Source organism: Pempheris klunzingeri, chromosome 4, assembly GCF_042242105.1.
Source record: "Pempheris klunzingeri isolate RE-2024b chromosome 4, fPemKlu1.hap1, whole genome shotgun sequence".
Lineage (NCBI taxonomy): Eukaryota > Metazoa > Chordata > Actinopteri > Acropomatiformes > Pempheridae > Pempheris > Pempheris klunzingeri.
The window spans coordinates 28,629,954-28,655,198 of NC_092015.1; the positions used below are offsets into that span (position 1 = coordinate 28,629,954).

General features: G+C 41.6%; 1 protein-coding gene across 1 annotated transcript; it reads right to left on the bottom strand.

Moving 5' to 3' along the window:
* Nucleotides 1-4,323: 4,323 nt before the first annotated feature.
* Nucleotides 4,324-25,055, bottom strand: LOC139199628 (alpha-2-macroglobulin-like). The gene is made up of 36 exons (XM_070828697.1): nucleotides 24,970-25,055; nucleotides 24,679-24,847; nucleotides 24,374-24,530; nucleotides 23,944-23,996; nucleotides 23,329-23,349; nucleotides 22,860-23,025; nucleotides 22,696-22,780; nucleotides 22,446-22,569; nucleotides 21,357-21,474; nucleotides 21,174-21,283; nucleotides 20,909-21,076; nucleotides 19,223-19,447; nucleotides 14,807-14,870; nucleotides 14,555-14,700; nucleotides 13,538-13,687; nucleotides 13,020-13,157; nucleotides 12,789-12,879; nucleotides 12,556-12,661; nucleotides 11,679-11,904; nucleotides 11,301-11,427; nucleotides 10,496-10,617; nucleotides 10,347-10,398; nucleotides 9,938-10,021; nucleotides 9,682-9,858; nucleotides 9,189-9,264; nucleotides 8,882-9,038; nucleotides 8,660-8,744; nucleotides 8,245-8,397; nucleotides 7,986-8,170; nucleotides 5,787-5,999; nucleotides 5,559-5,683; nucleotides 5,287-5,377; nucleotides 5,131-5,196; nucleotides 4,929-5,034; nucleotides 4,676-4,717; nucleotides 4,324-4,335 (listed from the first exon to the last, which is right to left on the bottom strand). Exons 1-36 carry the CDS (start codon nucleotides 25,053-25,055, stop codon nucleotides 4,331-4,333), a joined length of 4,269 nt encoding a protein of 1,422 aa, XP_070684798.1. The 3' UTR covers nucleotides 4,324-4,330.
* Nucleotides 25,056-25,245: the final 190 nt, after the last annotated feature.

Below are 25,245 nucleotides of genomic sequence, written 5' to 3' on the forward strand. Positions count from 1 at the left end.
GTTTCGCTTGGCTCATCTTCCAAATCTCAAGGCTGTCCCTGATACCATTCCAGACCTTGTCTCTTTTCTGTGCACAGAAAACAACCTCTCATGTGGGAAATAGTTTCATTTCATTTTACGCGTTGCTGCTAAAAGGACAGAACATAAATTCTGATCTGTTCTACTGCCAACAACTGTGGAGGGCAGTGACTGATGACGCAGAGCAGTGAAGAGTCATCCTATAAATCAACTTATACCTGTTTTACCTCAGACATCAGGACTTAACTCCTGCGCACAAAGCCAGGAGAACAAAGAGACTGAGCCACATTCAGCAGCATATACTGTACCTTTCATATTCCTGCAAGACAGAAAGCTTTTGACAACACGGCAGATGTGATACTGTAGCATTAGAGTGTGTTTGCTCTGCACTGCGTGCTACCATTCTGTCAGTGTTGAGTGTTACTGTCCACAAAACTGGCCCATAGAGAGGCGAAGTCCATCCCCTCTCAGTGGACAACTATGGGGCCTCATTTGGAAAAATGGTAGTCAACGGCAAGAGACAAATAATTCATGATCACACGCATGATGTTTGGCAATTTAAAAGATAATTTTGCAAGTCAAGAAACTCTCGGTTTATTATAAAAAACTTGTGGAGTATGTGACATCTTTGAAAACTTGTAATTAGAAGGATGACGCACCATGATGATGATGATGTGTGTGTGTTTGGTATCAGGATGTAGTCACAGCAGCAGGTAGAGGGGTCTGCTCGTACAGGACCAGGAGTCTGATTAAACACATCAGGTCAGATAATGTTACATTAGCACGTGGAACGTAGTGTAGTGAGGTGATGTATATGGTTGGAGATGAGAGGATGTAGCTCACAGAGCGGTTCAAACCAAACTCATTAAAACTTTACCGTCTTTACCAGAAACTCTGACTTTCTTGACCTGCAAAATTATCTTTTAAAATGACAAACACCATATGTGTAATTCATGGCGCAAATTCAAACAGGATAAAAACATTAACTGTCTTGCTGTTACTGCTGCACAGATTTTTCTGACATAAGGCTCAAATAGAATCAGACTGTTTACATTGCTCCATTAGTCCAAAAAAAACACCCGACGACAAGCGGTTGCACTGGAGAATAAGTGTGATGTATTGTGCCTGGAAGAGCAGACAGTGGATGAAAGCAGTCTGTCTGAGCGACTTTATTTTAGTTGTCATATGACTAAACTTGGGTGACAGTCTGGAGTCCCCAAACATTTACTTCTTGTGTACGAAAATCAAATCATTGTTTGAGCTAGATTGTTTTTTAACATGTTGATAGTTGTAAATTAAGCCTTATCATGATTGTCTACCAAAATTTGGTATTTTTTTGTACTTCCACAAGATAATCTAAAATCTTTGAAATCTTAGTTGGAATAAAAATTGTTCAGCCTTAATCATTTTCTACTGTACTGTATTCTCTTTAGTATTATTTGCATATGCAATTATATAAATGTATTTAAACAAAATAGATGAAGTACTGTTTTGTTAACCTTTTGTGTCCACGCTACATCCAGTAATGTCACAAGGACACAACATGCTCATGCAGTCATGTTTGGTGCTATTATTGCTATCTGAACTTTCATATTTTATTTGAATTACATGTAAAAATATATATGTTTGTATGCATCAGGACTGCACAATACAAGGATACTGAGCACTTGCAGAACAACCAAAGACAAAATATTGTAACTGGAAGTATGCTTATGTTTTATCGACAGTGTGCCGATCTGATCTCTCTGTTGTGTTTGTTATTGTTTGGGTGGGTGGGGGGGTTATCATGACCACTAGTATGTTCTCTTTTGGAACATATATGCCAGAGAACTTACAGCTTAACTGTATTGTACAGCTATGTAAAGTGTCTGATATTCCAATAAACACTGATCTAACTAATTCAAGAACCATCTCAGTTTATTCATCTTCTATAAAAAACGGGAAGAACCAGATCCCCAACCGTGTCAGCTCGCGCCTCCTGACATGAAACACCTGTGGTTCTACTCTTCTCCTAGATGTCTGAACTCTTCATTGTATCTTTAAAGCTGTGTTCACACTACCAGCGCCGAAGCTACAAACCGGCCATGCGTGGCAGCTACACCGACGCTGAAGTGTTGGTCAAGCACTCGTTGGCGTGGTTATTGTCAGGGGCTTGTGCACCTATTGATTTACAAATAATTTTTAATGGCTAGCATACATGATATAGTGGCAGTAGGCAGGAGCAAACTTTAGCCAGCATGGTGTCAGCTAGCCGAATAACACACTACCACAACTTGCCAATGTGATTTTAAAGTGTATGTTACAAGAACGTTACTCCTGCCACCATCTGCCAAGCGGCATTTTAGTGTTAGCACGTTAGTGTTTTGTTAGTGGAAGCTTTTAATGGCGATGGTGAAACAAAGTTCAACTTGATTTGTAGTGCATCACATGTCCTGCTTCACTTTCATATCGTCGGCTTCCCGGGAAAATGACACGTATGACGTGGCGTTGTCATCGTTGTATGGTGGCTGGGCTCACACTTACGCTGTGTTCACAATCCGAGGTACAAGGATAATTATTGCCACATGTATCCGCTATCCCCATTCTTCTATTCATACAACCCAAAGCTCATCGGTGACAGTTGGAAGGTGCATGTTCCAGAAAATCAGTGATGGTCCCATACAGCGCCATCACCATCATCATGGGTCATTCTATTTTACCCTAACTCTTGGGGCAGTGACTCACTTCGAACATGAAGGTAGTAATTAATTATTTTGCAGCCTCTCTCATCCTCTGTGTTAGTTACATGCTGCTGCCAACCTCTCCATTACATGCTGGAGGTCACTATCTGATGGAGCCAACAGCACTGCATCATCAGCAAAAGGCAGAGAACCAATCCCGATGCCACCACACCGTACACCCTCCACATCTCAGCTCCACGTAGAGCATCTGTCCATGACAATCGCAACTATCGCAAGCCTGCCAGAGCCAAATGGCCACTGAGAATACACCTGGTTATACGCTGCCAAGTAATGTTCTCACCCCAAACTACAGGACCTGCCCCCACAAGATACCCTGGGGAGAATATAAGCCCTCTCCATGTCCACCAACACGAGAAGACTTGGTGGACAAACGCCCGTGACCCCTCCAGAGTACAGGATGGACTCCTTGTTGCTCCTTCTGAGTCTGAGCAGTCTCCCTTCCACTATTCTGGCATTCACTGTCCCGGATAGGCTGAGCCATGTCAAAGTGGGAACCACAACATCTGTCTGCCAGTCCACAGGCACTGTCCCCGATCTCTACTTGAAAACCAAGAGGCGGGCTAATTTATACAGCCCAACAATGTCCAGAGCTTTCAGCATCTTGGGACAAATGTCATCCACCCCTGGCATCTTGCCACTGTACAGCTTATAGAGGACCTCAGTGAAATTCCTCCAACTTCAGGAGTTCTCCAAAGTGTTCCCTCCATCATGTGATGATGTATCTTCAATACAGCCTTCTCCTCATACTCCTCCTGCACCCAAGCTTTTGCTTTCACAACCACAGAGGCTGCTGTTCTTCTGGCCTCCCACTATCTGTCTGCTGGACCCACACCCACCTCTTTAGTCCAGTTCCCTGTCTGAGCCAGACCACGCCTCATAGCGTTAGACCTGGGCCCATAATATGCTGCTTAAAGAGAAATTTTGGACTTGGTGAATGATCAAGGTTATACTCCTGATACTCGTACTCACAAATTTAAGACTAAAAGCAATTTATTGAATTTCTTGCAACCTCTCTTCACTGCAAGTAGAAGTGAGTCACTTGATTAATGTGTCTCATTGTTCACAGTCAGTGAGGAATTTAATCCTCAAAAGTTGATTCTCAAAGCTTTTGTAAGTGTAATTCTTGGAAGCCTGGTTAATACAGGCCCTGACTCCTCGCACTTTTCCAGTATGCTAAAACAAATCATCAGGCTCCTCTTCAGGCTGAATGGCAATGACCCTATTTAATGTTTGTCAATAGAGATTAATTAGCAGCATCTCATCAATGCCCGGCCTCCACTGAAATGTTCATCCAACTTTTGGCACATACACACACAAGGTTTGTCTGTTCAGCATATTCTGTTTCATTCAATATTTTCGGTTTTCATTCAGCTTTTGATCTTTTAAAGGCCACAGGGGAGCAGTATGAGGCAGTATGATGACTTTGCACGAGTTGGCCTTGTTTGAAGCTCTTTCCTTCATATTGTCAGGGTCCCTAGAAAACACAAGTAGACATGGACTGACAGGAATAACATGAGGTGGAGCTTTGATAATTTGACATTTTATTTCTGTGTGGGACGGCTCTTCACTCTTTAAGCTGTAAAAAAAAAAAAAAAAAGATGAATTCACTCAAAAAACACACAATCTACATTTGCCAAACACTTACTTTCCTTCACTCTGTAACTGAAATAACACATTCACTTCAAGTACATTCAAGTAGTGGAAGACTACTTCAGAGAATAATCAGAAGAAAGGACAGCATTAAACGGTGCTTCAAATGATCTAAGAACTTTACCATCCTAAACAAGGGTCTAATGGCAGCTGCTGAAATATAGTATAAGTTAGGTTCGGCTAGGAGGAAATGTTGAGCTTCTCTTTGTCAGTGTAATATCTGAACAACTGTCACAGTGCTCCTATATATTATTACAGACTGTTACCTGCAGCACAAGGGTACACGTATTCTGTCTCAGCCCGGTCATCTGAAGGGAAAATGGAGAATTAAAACAGCAGAGTTTGAGCACATTAAACAGTGAACGCTCCTTCATCTCCAAACACTGGACTCGTTCGTTCATTCATTTATGTTCACTGGTGTCTACACCCCCCAAGTGTCAGCTAGGACAGGCTAGACTCCTGCCGCCAAGCAGGGTGTGTAGATAATGAACAGATGGCAGGGCTGAGCGTCTGTTTTACCTGGCTGGTAGTAGTCGTAGATCTTAACCACGGCTGGCTTCAGGTTCTGCACTGGGAGCTCCTGTGTGACCTTTAAGATTTGGATGATGTCTAAGCCCTGTAGTAGCTGTTAGGAAAGATGTTGGGAGGAAAAATAGATGATGTAATCAGGAGCACGTTTGGAGAGCACCATCATGAAATCACAACTGTGAATTCCTCTCACATGTATGTACACGAGAACGTGATCTTCCTTTTGTTCAACACGCCTCACCAGCAGGGCATGTTTGAGCTGAGGAGATGATAATTAGCTTCGTTATCATTACGCTAATCAGCAACCAACACAAATAACACTCAGGTTCAAATTACTGTACTAACTCACCTCCTTCAAAGACTCTGGGTGTGGGACAAACCCAGAGAGCATTTTGATATCCAGGATCAACATGTTTGAGACGAGCTCGCTTCCATTGTATCTGTAATGGGGCCATAGACACAACATGACTGTGTTTTCTCCTGTTTTGAAAAAGGCAGATGGTATTTGTGTCCAGGTGTCAGTAGCCAGCGACACTATTCGCACCTGAGTGCAAACAGCCAATGTGGCTATTTGCACTCAGGTGCACTGTCGCTGTAATTTGGATCCAGTTTTTGACTCACAGGATCCTCATCTTCAGAGTGAGTGTGGGTGTCTGAGAGTCGCTGGTGCAGTTGGCCTCTGGTGTGACCCCCACACTGACAGTGGTGTTGTCAACAGGTGTTGGGATGTTATAGTGAAGAGAAATCTGGAAAAGAGTGCAACAGGAAGATTTTAATAGTAGAAACAGGATTTGACCGGAGCCTAAGACAACCTCTCTGCTGTCACACAGGACGTTTGTGTCCACTGACCTGCACTGAAGCACATGCACTGCCCTTCACCTCCAGGCTGTGCTTTCCTGTGACATCCTGCAGCATCTGCTCCTGGTAGACAAGCTTGTTGCTCTGGTTCACATCAAATGTCAGTTGGCCACTGGGAGACTGGACCGTCACTGTGTTTGAGCCCTCTGGACTGAACACCAGAGTGGAGTAGAGAGCCAGAGCCTGAAGAGCCACCACTGTGTCCTACAACACACATACAGATACGTTGGATCTCAGTTATAGAATGAATGAATACATGTTTTTATATGTAATGTCTCGGGGACAAGGTGGAGTCTAACTGCTGGGGTTCCCACACCAGAAACATGTGGGCTGGACTAAGAACAATTACAGACTCCAAAAGGGAAAGGAAAGCCAGAGATAATGTCTTCCAGACAAACTTAGCACTGTCTCTGCACCCTTTGAGAACACCTCCCTGGCTCAGGAGGTGACAAAGGCCCGGGACCCCTGCCCACCGGTAACAAGCAGGCCAGATGTGTGCAGATCCTTTGAAAGAATGAATCCACACAGGACACCAGGACCTGGTGGCCGAACTCTCAAGGCCTGTGCAGGTCAACTGGCAGATTTCCCCACAGACATGTTCAATATATCACTGCTGCAGAGTGTCATCCCCACATGTTTTTAGAAGACCACGTTGTCCCTGTCACAAATAAACTGTCTAGCTGACCAACCACCGCCCAGTAGTTGTCACCTCTACCATCATGAAAAGCTTTGAGCAGTTAGTCAAAACGTTGATCAGCTCCTTCCTCCCTGACTCACTGGATCCACATCAAGTATCAAACAGGCCAACAAAGGACATGTGGTGCCGTCTATACTTACTTACTCCCTGCATACAAGCTCACATCACAGCACACACATTGACTGGATGCAGCCTGTTCTTACCTGCCTAACAGTGTGCTTAATATGTTTTTATCTTATTCTGTCTTACGTTTTAGATTCTCATCTTCACTTTTTAAATGTGTTTTTCCCCGTCCATTTTATACTGTATGGGCATCGCTGGAGGGAGCCTGAGAATTAAGAATTTCATTGCCAGTGATGCTTCACTTTAATTGTTGTGACAAATAAACATCTTGTAACTTGTAACTAATCTAATAGTGTTTCAGTCAGGACACTCGTGTCAAGGTTTTAACTATTCAAACTATTTTTTAACTATTTATCTAGTTTGGTGTTGTAGTTCTCCTCATATGATGCTGTAGAACAAATCTAAGATTACAAACCCCTGGAGGAGCCACAGACACCCAACATTCATTCACTCTATGTAACTGTTCTTAGGACATGTGCTGCTGACCTCTTGGCCAGGTCACCCTTGTGAAAGAGATCTTGATCTCAATGGGTTTTTTATCTGGTTAAATAAAGGTTAAATAAAATAAATTGAACATGAATTCACATACAACTAAATGCTAATGCAGGAGAGGGCAGGGGAGGTGGAGGTGGAGGTGGAGGGAGTTCCCTCTCTGGCAGCCGGCAGTGTGACAGGTTGAAGGAAAATGATTATACAAATGCATGATAAAAGTTCAAGAGTGAATCCTGCAGCAAGGGTAAAAGATCATACCGCAAAGATTGATAATTCATAGGTTTAAAATTTGATTAAAAAGGTAAAAACACTCATTGTGCTTAAAAAGTGTTAAAATTGAAAGATCACTAATTTATTATTTTTCCAGCTCATGATCTGTGCTGTAGTAGTGTTATCAGTGATCTGCTAAGCAGCCTCGACACTTGTGAATCTGAGATCGATTGCTTTTGTCTCCACCCACTGACCTCGGGGAGATCACGCAGAGGAAACGACGAGTTCACTCTGTGATTATTTCTCCCCGTTTTCAGGGGCGTAACAGCAGCAGTTATTAAAGGTGGACTAAATGGGCGCCAGAAGTTTATATGGACTGCCTATTGTGAGAGAGAGGTTGTTGACGTGTGTGATGGGAGGCTACCTGAACACAAAAGTTAGCATATTCACAAGATATGCAGCACCTCCTGTTAGCTGGTGTGTGCAGCTAGTTCGTGTCATACCACTGAATTTATAAAGCCTGGATACCGTTGATGTTATTTTATTCATTTATTTTTTTCTGCTGCTGTAACATTCACAAAAACAATCCATGATAATGAATGAAAACTGCCAACCGGTAGCCTACAGCCCCTCTACCTCAGCTCCAGCTCCAGCTGTGTGGGACATACCTGTGTAGAGGAGAAGCCTCCGTAAGGGTTCTGCTGGTCTGCCAGCCATCTGACGATGCGGGTGGCGTAGCCCAGGTCTTCAGTAGTAGGAGAGGCACTGAGTTTGGCCAGCAGCACGTAGGAGCTGATCTCCACAGACAGAGAGGCCGTCTCTGCTGTGGTCTGAGACCAGTGGAGCAGGCCGTCTACATCACAGGCACAAGGTAAGCCACCTCAACAGGAACAAGGCAGTGAGACTTGTTTTGGGAGGATGACTCACCTTGTTCTAAGGCAGCCTTATCTAGGCGCTGAAGAAGGTGAGCACGGGTCTCCATGTCTCCTGCCAAGGTGAAGACGTACGCCAGCAGAGCTGTGGTGTAGGTGTTGTTTAGGTCCCTGATGGACTCCCTGAGGCAAGACAAGCTCTTTTGCACTCTATGCTGTACAAGGGGAAAACAAAAATCATCAGGATGTTTGTTTTTCCAAACATCCTGACAGAACAACATTACTACTTTATTAGTTATTGTGTTCACTTAGCTAGGGATCATGTAGAAATAATTAGACTCAGATACACTCAGATGGTTTTCCAGGAAGCTGCCGCCCGTTATAGATTTTCTGATGTTATCAAAGGACCAGTGTATAAAATGTGTTGTTTGCAAATGTTTATTTCAACACAAGGGTCAAAAGACAGATACTTTTACTCACATTTGCCGACATGTCCATCTCCAAGAAGGCAGCAGTGATGTAAGCACTGAGAGTGACTTGATCAGATACACCACCCTGTGGGGACGAAGCATCAGGAAGCATTAAAAGCATCTCCAAAACACAAGCATGGCTTAAAGTTCCTCAGCAGAAAATGCTGATGTGAAATACTGTACAGTTATTTTCATACAAACAATACATGACTTTCAAATTACCTTCATCCTGTTGTTAAAGAGTTCTCCCAACTGTTCGAAGCAGCCTTTCTCTTGTTGTTTGCTGTCCAGCCAAGTCTTAGACTGTTCAATAATTTCTGGGTCAATGTAGACGAAAGACTGTGCTTTGGCAAAGGATCTCAGCACAAAAGCAGTCAACCTGTCGACGAGTTAAACGAGAGAAGACATACTCACCAAAGATGTGCCTGTGTCACCACACTAATTCTAACCTGATACCGGCTAATTAGCTGTGCGGTTCAAGGCTGAGGCTTAGTTCACGTGCTGCTCTTAGTGTTGTTAATGTGCTCACCAGGTGTTCCCATCTCCTGTTCCAAAGGTGCTGTAAGCACCATCATCGTGCTTGTAGTTGAGCTGCCTCTGGTAGCCTGCAGAATAATGATATCATAAGCATTAGTCAAACCTCCTTCTTTAACAATAAACCCAAAATGGGCTGCACCAGCTATTTGCAAATCCTTTACCACCCATCACCATATCTCAGAGCCTGTTCTCCAGTTACATGTCGCTACCTAATACTGTATACAGCCCTCAGTTCAGGGTTGTACAGGGTAACACCCCTCGCTGTAAACCCAGTTTCCTGTGCTAAAATATAAATAGGCGCCCGCTTAATCTCTGGCTCTCCCATCTGTCTCAGCTCTCTGGCTCATTTGTACACATGCAGACATTTCACAGCAGAATATCATAATAATAATACTATAATCAGCGTATGAGGCAACTTTTGAAGGGACAATGAGAAGCCAAAAAGCTTCTTGGACATACGATGAAACTCACTAACACAGACCCACCACTGGTCAGGAAGTTGGAGGCCTTCTCCTTGATGGCGGGGGTCAGCTGCTGTGTGTTTGTCAGGTACTGGAGGATGTAAATGTTGGGAGCCAGGAGCGCCATGTTCTGCTCCCCACATCCATATGGCATCCTCAACAGACCGTCCAGGTTCTGCATGGCCCGGCCCAGGATGTCACCTGTACACCAAAATGATTTTATATTAGTAGTGCTTCAGAGGAAACAGTGCAGTGAGTTAAACTCGAGTCATCAGTTTACCCAGCACTGATACAGAAGCACGGGAAGATCCATTGATCACATTCCAAGGGAGTTGTAGCTCGACCTCCTCCGTCACATCCACTCCTGAGTACACAAATAAACAAGCAACACTTTTAGGAGTGCTGGTGCAGGAGCAACTACCTTATTACAGCATCTTTAGTGAACAATTTAGTGCCAATCCTGCCTTTGTTACCTCTGTTCCAAACATTCAATTTGACACTAAAAGAGCAAGCAGCAGGACAGGAGGAACTGATTTACTAAAAATGAATTTTGAACATCATTAAACTTTAAAAATAAATCTCATCACACGAAAGGCACATACACCAGAGACAGTTAAGGACTCTCAAACGTTGCATCTCAACATCTAAAGGTCCTTTGCATGAAACCCTCTGGTCCAGACTATACCGACCTTTTGGACAGAGCAGCCAGTTGTAGGTTTTTGTTACCTCAGTTCCCTCAGCCTGAAAGGAAAGGAGGTGGAAAACCATTTACATTTTCAAGTGTAAGGTTATTAGTTATGGGCTGAACTTTTTTTCCATCTTATTCTCAGATGCCCACCTTTACTATGAGAGACCGTGTGACCACATCGATGCGTCCTCTGTCTGGTACACTCACAATCTCGTTGCCACACGACCCGTGGGACGCCACAGCCTCGGCAGTGACCGTCACATTCACAGCCCCTAAAGAGACCACACACTCTTACCCACATGCTCACTTTATGCTGACACTCTGTGGTCGCCATGGAGACGGCTGTTTGGGATGCGGTACAATATGGGGGGGGGGGGGGGGGGTTCAATCAACAGCTCTGAGGTCAGTATGAAGTCAAACGAAATATGAAACATGCTGTGAAGGAAACATTTGTTCAGACTGCATTAGATTAAACTAGTTTCAAGTAGTTAATACATTCTTGTGTATTATGACCACAAACAAACATTTAAATGACTGCAAATGCATGAAATATGATGAGAATAATATAATAATAAAGCAAATTGATACAGCACCCTACATACATAAAATGCAGCTCAAAGTGCTTTACAAAAAACAAATAAAAGATCAAAATAAAAGTATGAAATCAATAACACGGGTAACAAAAGAATGGAAGAAGCAAAATGTGCCAATAAACTAGAACAGTAAAAGAATACAGTAACTAAAAACAATAAGGTTTAAACACGGTGCAATAAAATAAATGAAAACAAGTCAAATTCATCAAAAGTGAGAAAAGAAGCTGCTTCTTAAAACTATCGACAGAAGCTGTTTGTCTGATTTGCAGCACAACATAAGAAAATCTGAACCAAAGTTTGAATCCCAGTTTTAATTCTAAACATGGAAAAATCATATTAGATAATAAAGGTCTGAGGCTTACCTAAGACTGTGGGGGCCATGGTCCAGCTGAGGGTTTTGCGTTCATTGGCGCACAGACAGGATGTGTACTGGTCCCCAGAGAGAGGGGTGAGGGTGTAACCTTCGGCGGGGGCTGCAGCCACAACCACCTGTTCAACAAACACAACTTCGCTTTTAAACTGGTGAAATTACCCAAAAGAACGTGAACAGTCATATGGGTGTGAACAAAGTACGTCGAGGGTTTCAGAAAATGTGAGGCAAAATCAACAGGTGATTCTATGGATGTAAACTGGAGATGCCCTCCTTTTTATGACTGAATACATCTCTTGGCTGCTGTGGCTGCAGCCGTTTGTCCCAATAAGTAAGTCCTACTGTCACTTTGAAGCGTAATTTTTTTTACCATCATGCAACTGGACAGGTAGTTGAAGATGGTGGCCTTCAGTTCAAAGTGCTCCCCCCGGATGATGGAGTACGGCAGGCTGAGCTCGAGGAAGAAGGGCTGGAAGACGGTGAGTTTGTTACGAGGAGCTAAGCCGAAACCCTGCGAGGACAAACAGAAAGCCTCCGTCTCCCAGCTGGTGATGGTGTCTGGGACAGTGAGGGACACATTCGTCCTTCCAGACGCTCTGAATCAGTCCACACACACACACACACACACAGAGCCAGAGGGACAAATCAATGCACGCAAGAGCGTTGTTATATATATTATCCATATTTTTCTTTGTGTGGTCAAGGTTCATTCACAAAAATGGCAGCCAAGAGCAAAAAGAACTTCACACAGCAGGTTTAAGGCCTGCTGTCAGAAATCAGCAGATGAAAACAAAATGAGCAGTGTCAGCGGAGCTATCAGGGGACAACTTCAGCAAAGATTATGGAGTTTGGTGTGAAGGGCTTTTTGTAAATGTAAATGTTGGTCACTGCAGAGGACAGTTTTGTGAATTCTTTACAAAGCAGATGGACAGGATCAGACACTATGTTTGTTTGTGCTCCACTGATGAGCTGAACACACCACTCAAGAACAAATCCGGTCACACAGATGGTTCTTGCATGAGACCCAACGTGAGTGGATGTAAGAAAAATTTTCGGCTACGCTTCATTCGCGAAAGTCTAAAGTTCAGAGAAATGCATCAGAACAGAATTGCACTTTATTTGTGCTATTTGCAAAACTACCAGAAATGAAACCTTCTGTGATGCTCCCTTTCTCAGTTCAGCTTCCATTTCTTTACAGCATCCACAAACATGGCTGTCACGTTAAGAGGCTTGAGACAGAAGCTCACCCAACTTCCACCAGGTCCCAAATCCAAGTCTCAGGGAAGAAAGTGCGGACCGTCAGTATCGGTATAGATGTCTCTGACATACCGTGACTTATGTCATAAGCCATCACTGAAAACACAGGACAGTGATCAATCACAATCAGAATCACTGAACTTGGAACAGTGAACTTTCCTGGAGTTATACTTGTCAATATTCAGCATCCTTCACTTGACAGAGCCAAAGAAAGATGTCTCACTGTGGAAGTTATCGTAGTATGTTGTTCCTTTGAACTTGACGCATGATGGCGTCCTGATGAACAGATTTGTCGCCATCTTCAGACCCACTCTCTAGATAAACCAGCAGCATAGAGAAATGTCACTGCCAAGCTGGGTTTGTACCAACTGTGCAGTTTAATATTCAATGCATTTAATTCCACATAAAAATATGTGGTCAGCAATGAATTAACAAACTGTTGCAGAAGAATTACCACGAAAACTCCATAAACGTCTGAATGCCTGGGACGTCCGTAGTAATATGATCGTCTTTGCCTCACATTTAAACACGGATATGGATCTTCAACTTCAGATGAGAAGCCGTCTCCGTCCCCAGGCAGCATGCTAAATATCTGAAAAGAAAGATGTCAGGGATATAGATTGCCAGATATTTTTTAAGGACTAACTAACATTAAAGTCTTGACAGTGGGGATCAAAATTCAACAATTTGAAGAGAATATCTGGGTATTTTGTATTTTAATGGTTCAATATTCTGCAAAATGCACTTTTTAATGTCTTTTCATCATAAATGCGTCCCCAGTGTATCTAGAAAGACCAAAAAGACCGTCCTCTCTGTTTCAGAAAAAAATAAAATGCACAAATGCATAATAAAAGTAATAAAACATCAGTGAGATAGGGAAGTCAGCGAGCTGACGTAAAATATAAATGAATAAGGCACTATTGCCTTATTTAGTGATGTAATGTGTCTGCTGTGGTTGATCCCAACAGTTACCCCGTCTATAGTCAGAGTCTTCCCCGGCTCCTTGATGAGCACGCTCTGGTCAATGGCGCTCACTCCACACAGAGAGTCCGGATCGGCTGTCACCTGCAGGGTGACGTCCTCTGCTGGTACAGCAGAGGATGGAGAAAACTCCAAGGACACCTGGCAAACACACACGCACACACACACACACAGTAGTCTATATATAAAATGCTAGAAACTGCAGTATAAGTCGTGTATTACCACCCATCACGTCGGCTCTGTCAGACAACACAACATCATTCCTATGTGAGTGAAGCTGATGTTTTGTGTCCCGGCTGTCATGTCAAGCACCGAGCTCAGCACAGTGTGAGTGATGATAATGAATGAAGGGAAGCCTACAAGCTGGTTCAGTCAGCCAACTCAGGGACGCTGCTACACTCACATCATCAGGCTGCATCAGATGTCTCTTAATCGTTTGTCTCCAGACAGTAGATAATTCTTAGCTTCTCTCGGGAAATTAGTTTATTTTAAATGGAGTGAAAATTTGCAGGAACCATGTTGTGGAAAAAATGTAGCAACTGTATCTTGTGCTAAGTCATATATGGTGAGAGTGCTACACAGGTTCTGTGTTTAGAAACACATGCTCATATACACATGTTCTGTGTTTAATGTGTATGAATGAAAACACTTCTATGATTGTTAATACAGTCTGAGAAAGGTCTAGAAATAACGGTGTCGTCTGCTGGCGGTAGGGTGTGATACCAGTAGACACTCCCCAGATTATTGTTTGACGTTACATTGTGACTCCATTGTATCTGAGAAACTTTAGAGAGAAGATGCTTCATCCTGACTCCACTATTTACAAGGCTTCCTCGGGTTTATTGAGCAGATTCTGCCAGACTTTGGTGCATTTCTCTTGTTGTGTTTTTGACAAAGTGTTGGAAAGAGAGAGATCCAGACTAGAGGCTTAAATAACAGACCAATAGAAGTGATATCATTTCATAAGCTCCGATGACTCTCTAAGTATCTTCATCTTTTCACACTGACCTTGTGACCGAAGCATTTCTCAGTGGGGAAGTCAGCACTTTTGGCAATCATAGTCTCACTGGGGAGGACGACGTAAGCTATAACCTGCACCTTTGGTGCCATGGCCGGGGACACCTTCAGAGTAAAGGACACCTCACCCTCAGTCACTGGAACAGAAAATGGATGTGATGAAGAAGCACATCTTTGGACTGGGGGAAGAAGCAGCCAGAGTACCCGGAGGTTCAGACCATCTTTGAAGCCATCTTTGCTTACCAGGGTGATCAAGCACTTCCACTTTTTGCACTCCTTGCATGACAATGACTCCTTTAGCTAAGATCTGGAGAAATGAAAGAAACGAAATATTCAAATGATTAATTCACCTTTAAGGGCCAGAAAGTGCACAACACAGACAAGAGTTCAGTTAGAGTACAGTTAGAGTTTAGTTAGAGTTCAGTTAGAGTTTAGTTAGAGTTCAGTTAGAGTTTAGTTAGAGGACAGTTAGAGGACAGTTAGAGTTTAGTTAGAGTTTAGTTAGAGTACAGTTAGAGGACAGTTAGAGTTTAGTTAGAGTACAGTTAGAGTTTAGTTAGAGGACAGTTAGAGGACAGTTAGAGTTTAGTTAGAGTTCAGTTAGAGTTTAGTTAGAGTACAGTTAGAGTTTAGTTAGAGTTTAGTTAGAGTACAGTTAGAGTTTAGTTAGAGTTTAGTTAGAGTTCAGTTAGAGTTTAGTTAGAGTTCAGTTAGAGGACAGTTAGAGTTTAGTTAGAGAACAGTTAGAGTTCAGTTAGAGTTTAGTTAGAGTTCAGTTAGAGTTTAGTTAGAGTACAGTTAGAGTTTAGTTAGAGGACAGTTAGAGTACAGTTAGAGTTCAGTTAGAGTTTAGTTAGAGTTTAGTTAGAGTTCAGTTAGAGTTTAGTTAGAGTTCAGTTAGAGGACAGTTAGAGTTTAGTTAGAGAACAGTTAGAGTTCAGTTAGAGTTTAGTTAGAGAACAGTTAGAGTTTAGTTAGAGGACAGTTAGAGTTTAGTTAGAGTTCAGTTAGAGTACAGTTAGAGGACAGTTAGAGGACAGTTAGAGTTTAGTTAGAGTTCAGTTAGAGTTTAGTTAGAGAACAGTTAGAGTTTAGTTAGAGTTCAGTTAGAGGACAGTTAGAGTTTAGTTAGAGTTCAGTTAGAGGACAGTTAGAGTTTAGTTAGAGAACAGTTAGAGTTCAGTTAGAGTTTAGTTAGAGTTCAGTTAGAGTTTAGTTAGAGAACAGTTAGAGTTTAGTTAGAGGACAGTTAGAGTTTAGTTAGAGTTCAGTTAGAGTACAGTTAGAGGACAGTTAGAGGACAGTTAGAGTTCAGTTAGAGTACAGTTAGAGTACAGTTAGAGGACAGTTAGAGGACAGTTAGAGTACAGTTAGAGGACAGTTAGAGGACAGTTAGAGTTCAGTTAGAGTACAGTTAGAGTACAGTTAGAGGACAGTTAGAGTACAGTTAGAGTACAGTTAGAGGACAGTTAGAGGACAGTTAGAGTACAGTTAGAGTTTAGTTAGAGGACAGTTAGAGTTTAGTTAGAGGACAGTTAGAGTACAGTTAGAGTTTAGTTAGAGGACAGTTAGAGTTTAGTTAGAGTTTAGTTAGAGGACAGTTAGAGGACAGTTAGAGTTTAGTTAGAGGACAGTTAGAGTTTAGTTAGAGGACAGTTAGAGTTTAGTTAGAGGACAGTTAGAGGACAGTTAGAGTACAGTTAGAGGACAGTTAGAGGACAGTTAGAGTTTAGTTAGAGGACAGTTAGAGTACAGTTAGAGTTTAGTTAGAGGACAGTTAGAGGACAGTTAGAGTTTAGTTAGAGTTTAGTTAGAGGACAGTTAGAGTACAGTTAGAGTTCAGTTAGAGTTCAGTTAGAGGACAGTTAGAGTTTAGTTAGAGGACAGTTAGAGTTTAGTTAGAGTTTAGTTAGAGTTTAGTTAGAGGACAGTTAGAGGACAGTTAGAGTTCAGTTAGAGTTCAGTTAGAGGACAGTTAGAGTTCAGTTAGAGTTTAGTTAGAGTTCAGTTAGAGTTTAGTTAGAGAACAGTTAGAGGACAGTTAGAGGACAGTTAGAGTTTAGTTAGAGTTTAGTTAGAGGACAGTTAGAGTACAGTTAGAGTTCAGTTAGAGTTTAGTTAGAGTTTAGTTAGAGGACAGTTAGAGTACAGTTAGAGTTTAGTTAGAGGACAGTTAGAGGACAGTTAGAGTTCAGTTAGAGTTTAGTTAGAGAACAGTTAGAGGACAGTTAGAGGACAGTTAGAGTTTAGTTAGAGAACAGTTAGAGGACAGTTAGAGTTTAGTTAGAGTTCAGTTAGAGGACAGTTAGAGGACAGTTAGAGTTTAGTTAGAGAACAGTTAGAGGACAGTTAGAGTTTAGTTAGAGTTCAGTTAGAGTTTAGTTAGAGGACAGTTAGAGTACAGTTAGAGTTCAGTTAGAGTTTAGTTAGAGTTCAGTTAGAGTTTAGTTAGAGAACAGTTAGAGGACAGTTAGAGTTCAGTCAGAGTTTAGTTAGAGAACAGTTAGAGGACAGTTAGAGTTTAGTTAGAGTTCAGTTAGAGTTTAGTTAGAGAACAGTTAGAGTTTAGTTAGAGAACAGTTAGAGTTTAGTTAGAGTTCAGTTAGAGGACAGTTAGAGTTTAGTTAGAGTTCAGTTAGAGTTTAGTTAGAGAACAGTTAGAGTTTAGTTAGAGGACAGTTAGAGTTTAGTTAGAGTTCAGTTAGAGTACAGTTAGAGGACAGTTAGAGGACAGTTAGAGTTTAGTTAGAGGACAGTTAGAGTTTAGTTAGAGGACAGTTAGAGTACAGTTAGAGTTTAGTTAGAGGACAGTTAGAGTTTAGTTAGAGTTTAGTTAGAGGACAGTTAGAGGACAGTTAGAGTTTAGTTAGAGGACAGTTAGAGTTTAGTTAGAGGACAGTTAGAGTTTAGTTAGAGGACAGTTAGAGGACAGTTAGAGTACAGTTAGAGGACAGTTAGAGGACAGTTAGAGTTTAGTTAGAGGACAGTTAGAGTACAGTTAGAGTTTAGTTAGAGGACAGTTAGAGGACAGTTAGAGTTTAGTTAGAGTTTAGTTAGAGTTTAGTTAGAGGACAGTTAGAGGACAGTTAGAGTTCAGTTAGAGTTCAGTTAGAGGACAGTTAGAGTTCAGTTAGAGTTTAGTTAGAGTTCAGTTAGAGTTTAGTTAGAGAACAGTTAGAGGACAGTTAGAGGACAGTTAGAGTTTAGTTAGAGTTTAGTTAGAGTTTAGTTAGAGGACAGTTAGAGTACAGTTAGAGTTCAGTTAGAGTTTAGTTAGAGTTTAGTTAGAGGACAGTTAGAGTTTAGTTAGAGGACAGTTAGAGTTTAGTTAGAGGACAGTTAGAGTACAGTTAGAGTTTAGTTAGAGGACAGTTAGAGTACAGTTAGAGTTTAGTTAGAGGACAGTTAGAGTTTAGTTAGAGTTTAGTTAGAGGACAGTTAGAGTACAGTTAGAGTTTAGTTAGAGTTTAGTTAGAGGACAGTTAGAGTACAGTTAGAGTTCAGTTAGAGTTCAGTTAGAGGACAGTTAGAGTTTAGTTAGAGGACAGTTAGAGTTTAGTTAGAGTTTAGTTAGAGTTTAGTTAGAGGACAGTTAGAGGACAGTTAGAGTTCAGTTAGAGTTCAGTTAGAGGACAGTTAGAGTTCAGTTAGAGTTTAGTTAGAGTTCAGTTAGAGTTTAGTTAGAGAACAGTTAGAGGACAGTTAGAGGACAGTTAGAGTTTAGTTAGAGTTTAGTTAGAGGACAGTTAGAGTACAGTTAGAGTTCAGTTAGAGTTTAGTTAGAGTTTAGTTAGAGGACAGTTAGAGTACAGTTAGAGTTTAGTTAGAGGACAGTTAGAGGACAGTTAGAGTTCAGTTAGAGTTTAGTTAGAGAACAGTTAGAGGACAGTTAGAGGACAGTTAGAGTTTAGTTAGAGAACAGTTAGAGGACAGTTAGAGTTTAGTTAGAGTTCAGTTAGAGGACAGTTAGAGGACAGTTAGAGTTTAGTTAGAGAACAGTTAGAGGACAGTTAGAGTTTAGTTAGAGTTCAGTTAGAGTTTAGTTAGAGGACAGTTAGAGTACAGTTAGAGTTCAGTTAGAGTTTAGTTAGAGGACAGTTAGAGTTCAGTTAGAGTTTAGTTAGAGTTCAGTTAGAGTTTAGTTAGAGAACAGTTAGAGGACAGTTAGAGTTCAGTCAGAGTTTAGTTAGAGAACAGTTAGAGGACAGTTAGAGGACAGTTAGAGTTTAGTTAGAGAACAGTTAGAGGACAGTTAGAGTTTAGTTAGAGTTCAGTTAGAGGACAGTTAGAGGACAGTTAGAGAACAGTTAGAGGACAGTTAGAGGACAGTTAGACTTCAGTTAGAGGACAGTTAGAGGACAGTAGTTCACCTGGTTCATTATTATCATTTCTGCAACTTTAACCTGTGATGCTGAAGATGAAAAAACTCAAATTTCCTAATTAAAAATGTTTATTATATGATGCTCAGTGACTGGATCAGGAATCCTGAAACACCACATATCACAGGATTTTATCCATTCAGGGTCAGCTGACCCAGACTACAATGGATGCAGTTCAACTCGGCCCCAGCAGTCAATTCCCTATCTGAATTATCATGTCTGTCGGCTCCTTTAACTTTAACATATCACCATGTGTAAAGGTGTTTAAACCACTACTCACCAAGTACATGACGTCCACGGAGCCCCGGGCCTCTCCTACTATGGTGTATAGGATGGAGAAGGTCTCTTCTTTGTCACAGGAAAGTGGGTTCTTCTTGTTCTTCACCTCCAGAGAGCTGATTGTTTTAGGCTGAAGAGAAGCCGGCTGGAACAAGGACAGCGTTTGACGTGCGGCCTCATAGTATGGTGTCCGTTGTCTTGGCACCGGCGTTTTTGTGAAGCTGGCCTGGATTGTAGAGAAGAGGTGCTATTGAGCAGCTAACAACTGTTGAGGTTGTCACAAGAAATAACAGCTAGTATGGACAGTGCGTCACATTATTAGCCAAGCCAATGCTGGGGGCGCACAGGGAGAAACAAAAAGGTCATAATTTAAACATTAGAATCACAATTTCTACACGTTAAAAGGTACACGTTGTTATATATTATTATTATTAGTAGTAGTGGTATTATTTGTATCATTATTATTATTATTATAATATGGTGCAGCGCCTCACTCTGAGTGTACATGTTGTTATGTGTTATTGTTGGTGGTAGTAGTAGTGGTAGTAGTAGTGGTATTATATAGTACAGCGCCTTACTATGATTGTGCATGTTGTTATATATTTTTATTAGTAGTATTATCATCATTAGTATTGTTATTATTATTATAAGACTCTGGACTCACCTGGTGCAGTAATTTACCTCTGTGTAATAATTTGTAATAATAATTTTGAATACATCTTTTTTTTGTTCATACTTTTATATATTTATATTTTACTGTTTGAAGTGTATTCTTATTCTTATTCTTATTCTTTTGGAGCTGTGTGTAACAAAAAGCAATTTCCCCCTGGGGATTATTAAAGTAATTCTGATTCTGATTCTGATTCTACATGTTCCAGACATTTCTACATTTTCAAAGTAGGTATTTGCTCTTGTTAACAGCCTTACTGATAGGTATCTGGTTATATAGTACTTGTGGAATTTTAACTAATATTAATTAGCATGAGGAAAGAGATACCACAACACACTCTTGTAAAATCAAAAGTTGGGACCATACATGTGGACTAAATTGGTAACTTTTGATGTGTTGAAGTTAATGATAACTATTATGATAACCTCAGTCATCTTTAGGCATGAAAAACAAGATTTGAACCCATATTTTATAAAGATATATTTACATGTCTAGTAGTTCAAATATGGCTGGTGATGCATGCCGTAGAATTCAGTGGACATGTGATTAATCATAATTTCCTCCCAATATAAAATCAATTCTTGGAAAATTTAGCAATTGCATGACTCCTTAGATGTTACTTGATGTCCCCATATTTTTCTTACGTGCAAGGGTCTCTTTTTCTAGAAGGTTTGAACAGAAGAAAATGAGCAACTTGGTGTTTCTGGCTGTCTGTCGGCCATCTTGGCTTCGCTCTTTCACTTTTTTCACTTACAGTAGCTTCCCACTGGGTAGCAGTCAGTGGACGAGGTGATGCAGTAGCTTCCACTGCAGTGGCTGATGTACAACTATGCCATCAGAACTCAGCTTTTGAATAGCTACACACTGTAATGACCTCTATGCATGAAAGGGTTAAAAGTGCTCGGAGTTAAAGGGCATGCTGAGGACTAAAGGCTTGTCAGTGTAGCTTTTGCAGCATAGATTTTTACCACGCTCACGTCTATGCCATTATATAACCCATACCAGTCAGTCACTTACTCCTAGTCGGATGTCTCCTTTGAAGTTGGTTGTGTTCAGTGAGAACGTGGCGATGCCATTGCTATCAGTTGTGAGGTTCTGTAGCACACGTGCTGACCAGGTATCACCGTGCAACAAATGGACCAGCTTGTGAGGAACAGGTGTATCATTGGAGTGAAGAGCTTTAACCTGTTGGAGCAAAAAGGTGGATTACTGAGAATGCCCGTGGCTTCAGCTGCACTCTACTCATCACACGGAGGAGGCTAAGAGCAAACGTTTCACTCACTTTTCCCTCCAAAACGATCCCCTGTTTGTAAATCGTAGGTGTGTCGATAAAGAGCAGCTTTCCAACAAGATAATACAGATCAATTGTCCTCTGGTGTGACTGTGAAATACCTGTAAGAACAGTCTCCATGTTACAACAGCCTGTGATCATATTTCATCCGATAAAATGATGACTGAAACTCACCTGTCCCCTCCTCTTCCACTCTGACTTTGAGTTCCAGCTTATCCTGCACTGTCTGCTGGTCTACTTTGGTGAAAGTGGACATCTTAATCACAAATGGAGTACAGCCATTCTTTTCTGTCTAGATAGCACAGAAATAAATACCTTTAAACACACGTTTGAATGTAGTTGTAGCAGTCACTTTGCCTCATTGAAAGACTGTTGTCTACCTGCTTAATCACTTCATCCAGCCAACTAAGCTTGTCAATAACAACTAAATCCAAGAATAGAGGTGGTGTTTTCAGAATGAAGCCCAACATTTTCAATCCGATCACCATCATCAGGGGACAGGTCACTGAAGAGTGCCACTGTTACAAGTATTTGGGTACAGTAACTGATAATTTGCTGACATTTAACAGCAGAAGCGTAGCAGTCTGCTGCGGCCCAGAAATGGCCTCCAGTCTCAGATTCCTTGTGAATGGATGCTGTGTGAATGTGCTTTGAGTGGTCAAAATGAAAAATACAGACCATTTACCATCTACATTTCCATGGAAGGACCAGTTCTTAACTTTTTTATTACTGCTCGGTAATGCCTGGATCGGCTACATCGCATTGTTAAAGAGCCTGACCTGTCACATTTTCTCAGACTAATCATTTCTAAATGTCACCATTCGTGTAGAGACAAAATATTTAATGCCATCAAACTGTTAAAGTCTCACGTCAGCTCATCCATAGCAGCCACGCGAGCGTCAATGGCGCGAATGACGGTCGTTTTGCAGGTATTTGGTCATGAATCAAATTATTATATCAAATGACTACATTTCATCCTGTGGGAAACATGAATTTCTATACAAGATTTCTTGGTAACCCATCCAGCAGTTGTTTAGGTACGAAGCACAGAGAATGTCAGTGGCATGGAGGCAGTCAGGGAGTCACTGGAGTTGTAGGATACATCCATTGTTTCTGAGGTTGTGTGTTTCGGACCATCACCATAAAAAGTAATTCATAATTCTTCCCACAACTGTACTTAAATAATATTTTTAGCATGAGTGAAATATCTGTTATATATTTCCATCATGTTTTATGTATTTCCCTATGTTCCTGTGTCTGTACCTTCTTTGTCTGCCTGTAGCACAGCTCGGACTCCGGCACAAGGGTCCCATTCACCAATTGTCTGGTCCGAGGTCGACACATCTCGAGTTCAGCCCTGCCTGGCACGGCCTGCCCGTACGTATATCTGATTCGATGGGACGTCGTGGCAAAGTCAGTGTGTTTTAGAGTTCCCTTACTCACCACCATAGATTGTTTTAAATCAGAATGTGTCACTAGTCATGTGTATGTGTAAGAAAGTCTCATTACTTACGTTGCATCGACTTTCACATTAATGTCCTCCTCTCCAACGTTTAGTATATAGAAGGATTTTACTTCTATAGAAAATTTTGGCAAAACTGAGGACAAAGTGTGGTTGTTAGGATGTGTCGTTCATGACTGAATACACTGTGGAAATATAAAAGTAATGTCACTTACCATATTTCTCCACCTTGAAGTGCTTATCGACTTGCTTTCCATTAATCCACACTTTGATGGCATAGTATCCTTCATGGGCCTCAGGGTTCAAGGAGTGAGACAGCTGCAGTATCTTACTAGCAGATGTGGTGTTCAGCCACTGTCCGATCCGGTTGCCTTTAGCATCCTGTTAAAGAAAGTGTCTCAGTGGCGACTTTGCACAGGCAAATGTTTCGTATCTGAGGGACTCAAAATGACTAAATGAATATGAGGTGAACATCCACCACCATCACATCACAGGTTTTATTTTTGGCTGAATCATAGAAGTGCTTCATACTTGGGTCTGTGTGTCAATCCTGGTTGTGAAAACAATCATTTGTACTAAAAAAACACTTTTCACAGGGGAAATAAAGTTGCCATTCACTCATTTAACTAAACCTGTGAGAAAAAGACGTGGATATCTCCCTGTTTACCACACAGTCAGTCTTACCTTCATTTCAATGACGTTGTACTGCAAGAGGAAATGAGAGAGATTAGTTAAAGGGTGAGTTTTTACAGCTATACCCCAAACAAATAGATAATAAGTCAGAGGAGAGCTGTCCCACAAAAAGTGCCACATTCACGTGTATTCACGACACTCGACAAAAGACTGTGTGCAAAATGAAGGTTCAAGCACAATGATGTGGCATAATCCAGTTACAGTAAATAACGAGTTGCAACATTCTTGTTTACACGAGGACACATTTGGCCGCAGTAGTTGTTTGAGTGTTTTGGCATCAGTATATCTACCTCCCCCCCTTCATGCTTGGATTTGTACCGAGTTTTGAGATAAATAGGTCAGGCAAGACATTTGTAGACTTGACAAGCATGTTTACCCAAAGACACCACAGTAGCATTGACCCAGAATTTCAACAGGAACTATTTAAACAGACTGATTAAACACGGTCAAAGTGCACATTCAGTTTATTCTGTCCAATTCCACTCATGAGCTGGGGGGATTAATGAGGCTCACCGGGGCACAAATGAAAACCTTTACCAGTAACACTCAGTATTAAATGAACTGTTGAAAAAGGTCTAAAAGAGAGAACAGAGATCAAACACTCACCCGCTGACTGGCATGTCTGAACTTGGAGTCCATTGAAATGACTCTGAAATGCACTGAGAGAATTCAAAGAGAACATGAAGCTTCTCCACCTTATCTGAAGCAGTCTTAAATTAAATTAATTTTATCAGCGCAGACATTAGATAACTATTTTCTAACTTTAGTTACTAATAGCTTTTCATTACCCATCATGCATTCTTGTTGAGTCAGTCAGAAACAACATACTGTCACTGTCTCATCTGCTCATCATTATCTTATTCCAGTTTAGTGTCATGGCTGGTCTGAAGCCAGTGAGCTGACTTACAGGCTGGGAGACTATGTACTGTGAAAACTGCACATCCATCAAGACGTAGGCCGACTAACAAGAAAGCAGAATCTTCACTTGATGCAGACTTGTACTGTGACAAGTCCTAGATCATCAGCTCATAGTCACCTGTTTGTCCAGGAAGGTAGATTGGTTTATCTGTCTGGATGAGTGTGATTGGCTCCTGGGCTCTGAACATGACTTTCCTGACTTCTTGTGAGTAAAATGTGTTCCCGCGTACCTCCACCTTCAAACTGTGCACCTCCGTCTTCTTTACCGAAGGAGCCTGTGACAGAAACAGAGAGACCACCCAGGTGAATTATTAACTCCAAAAAACCGTATTGATTCCTACAAGATCTTCCAAATGTAAAACAACACAGTGGCATAAAAGAGGTCACAGCTACACAGAAATGGTGTAAAGCCTGAACAGTGACCTGAAACTGAAAGCAGGTATGAAACGGTGCGCTGGACGTGTGCTGGAAGAGAACTTGGGATCTCAGAGTGATGGTCATGGTCAGAGTCTCGTTGGGTTGCAGGAGACTTGCACAGATTTTGGTCTCATCTCCAGGTTGGATGACGGCAGGGATGGCTACCAAGTACTGCCTACAGACACAGGAACATACACAATTAGAGGACATGCATAGATACTTACAGTAGATAACTCATAGACTCTGATAGGGAAGAAATTGTAGCCCATGTTTTTCAGACAGTTAAAGCAAACTCACGGTCCTGCCAGCACTTCACCCACAAACATGCAGCTCAGGCAGACAAACAGAGTCCACGGCCTCGTCTGAACCCCCGGAGGACCCATGACTGACTGAAATGAGCGTCTGATGGAGTCTCCTCTGTTAAATAGACTGTGCTGCCCATCACACCCACGCTTTGGCTTCTTCACATCTGCAAAAACAATGTCACTTTCTGAGTAGTTCAGGAGGATTATATCACCATTGGTACAAATTTCACAACAAACTTCATCTCTCCATAATCAATACGGCACCATT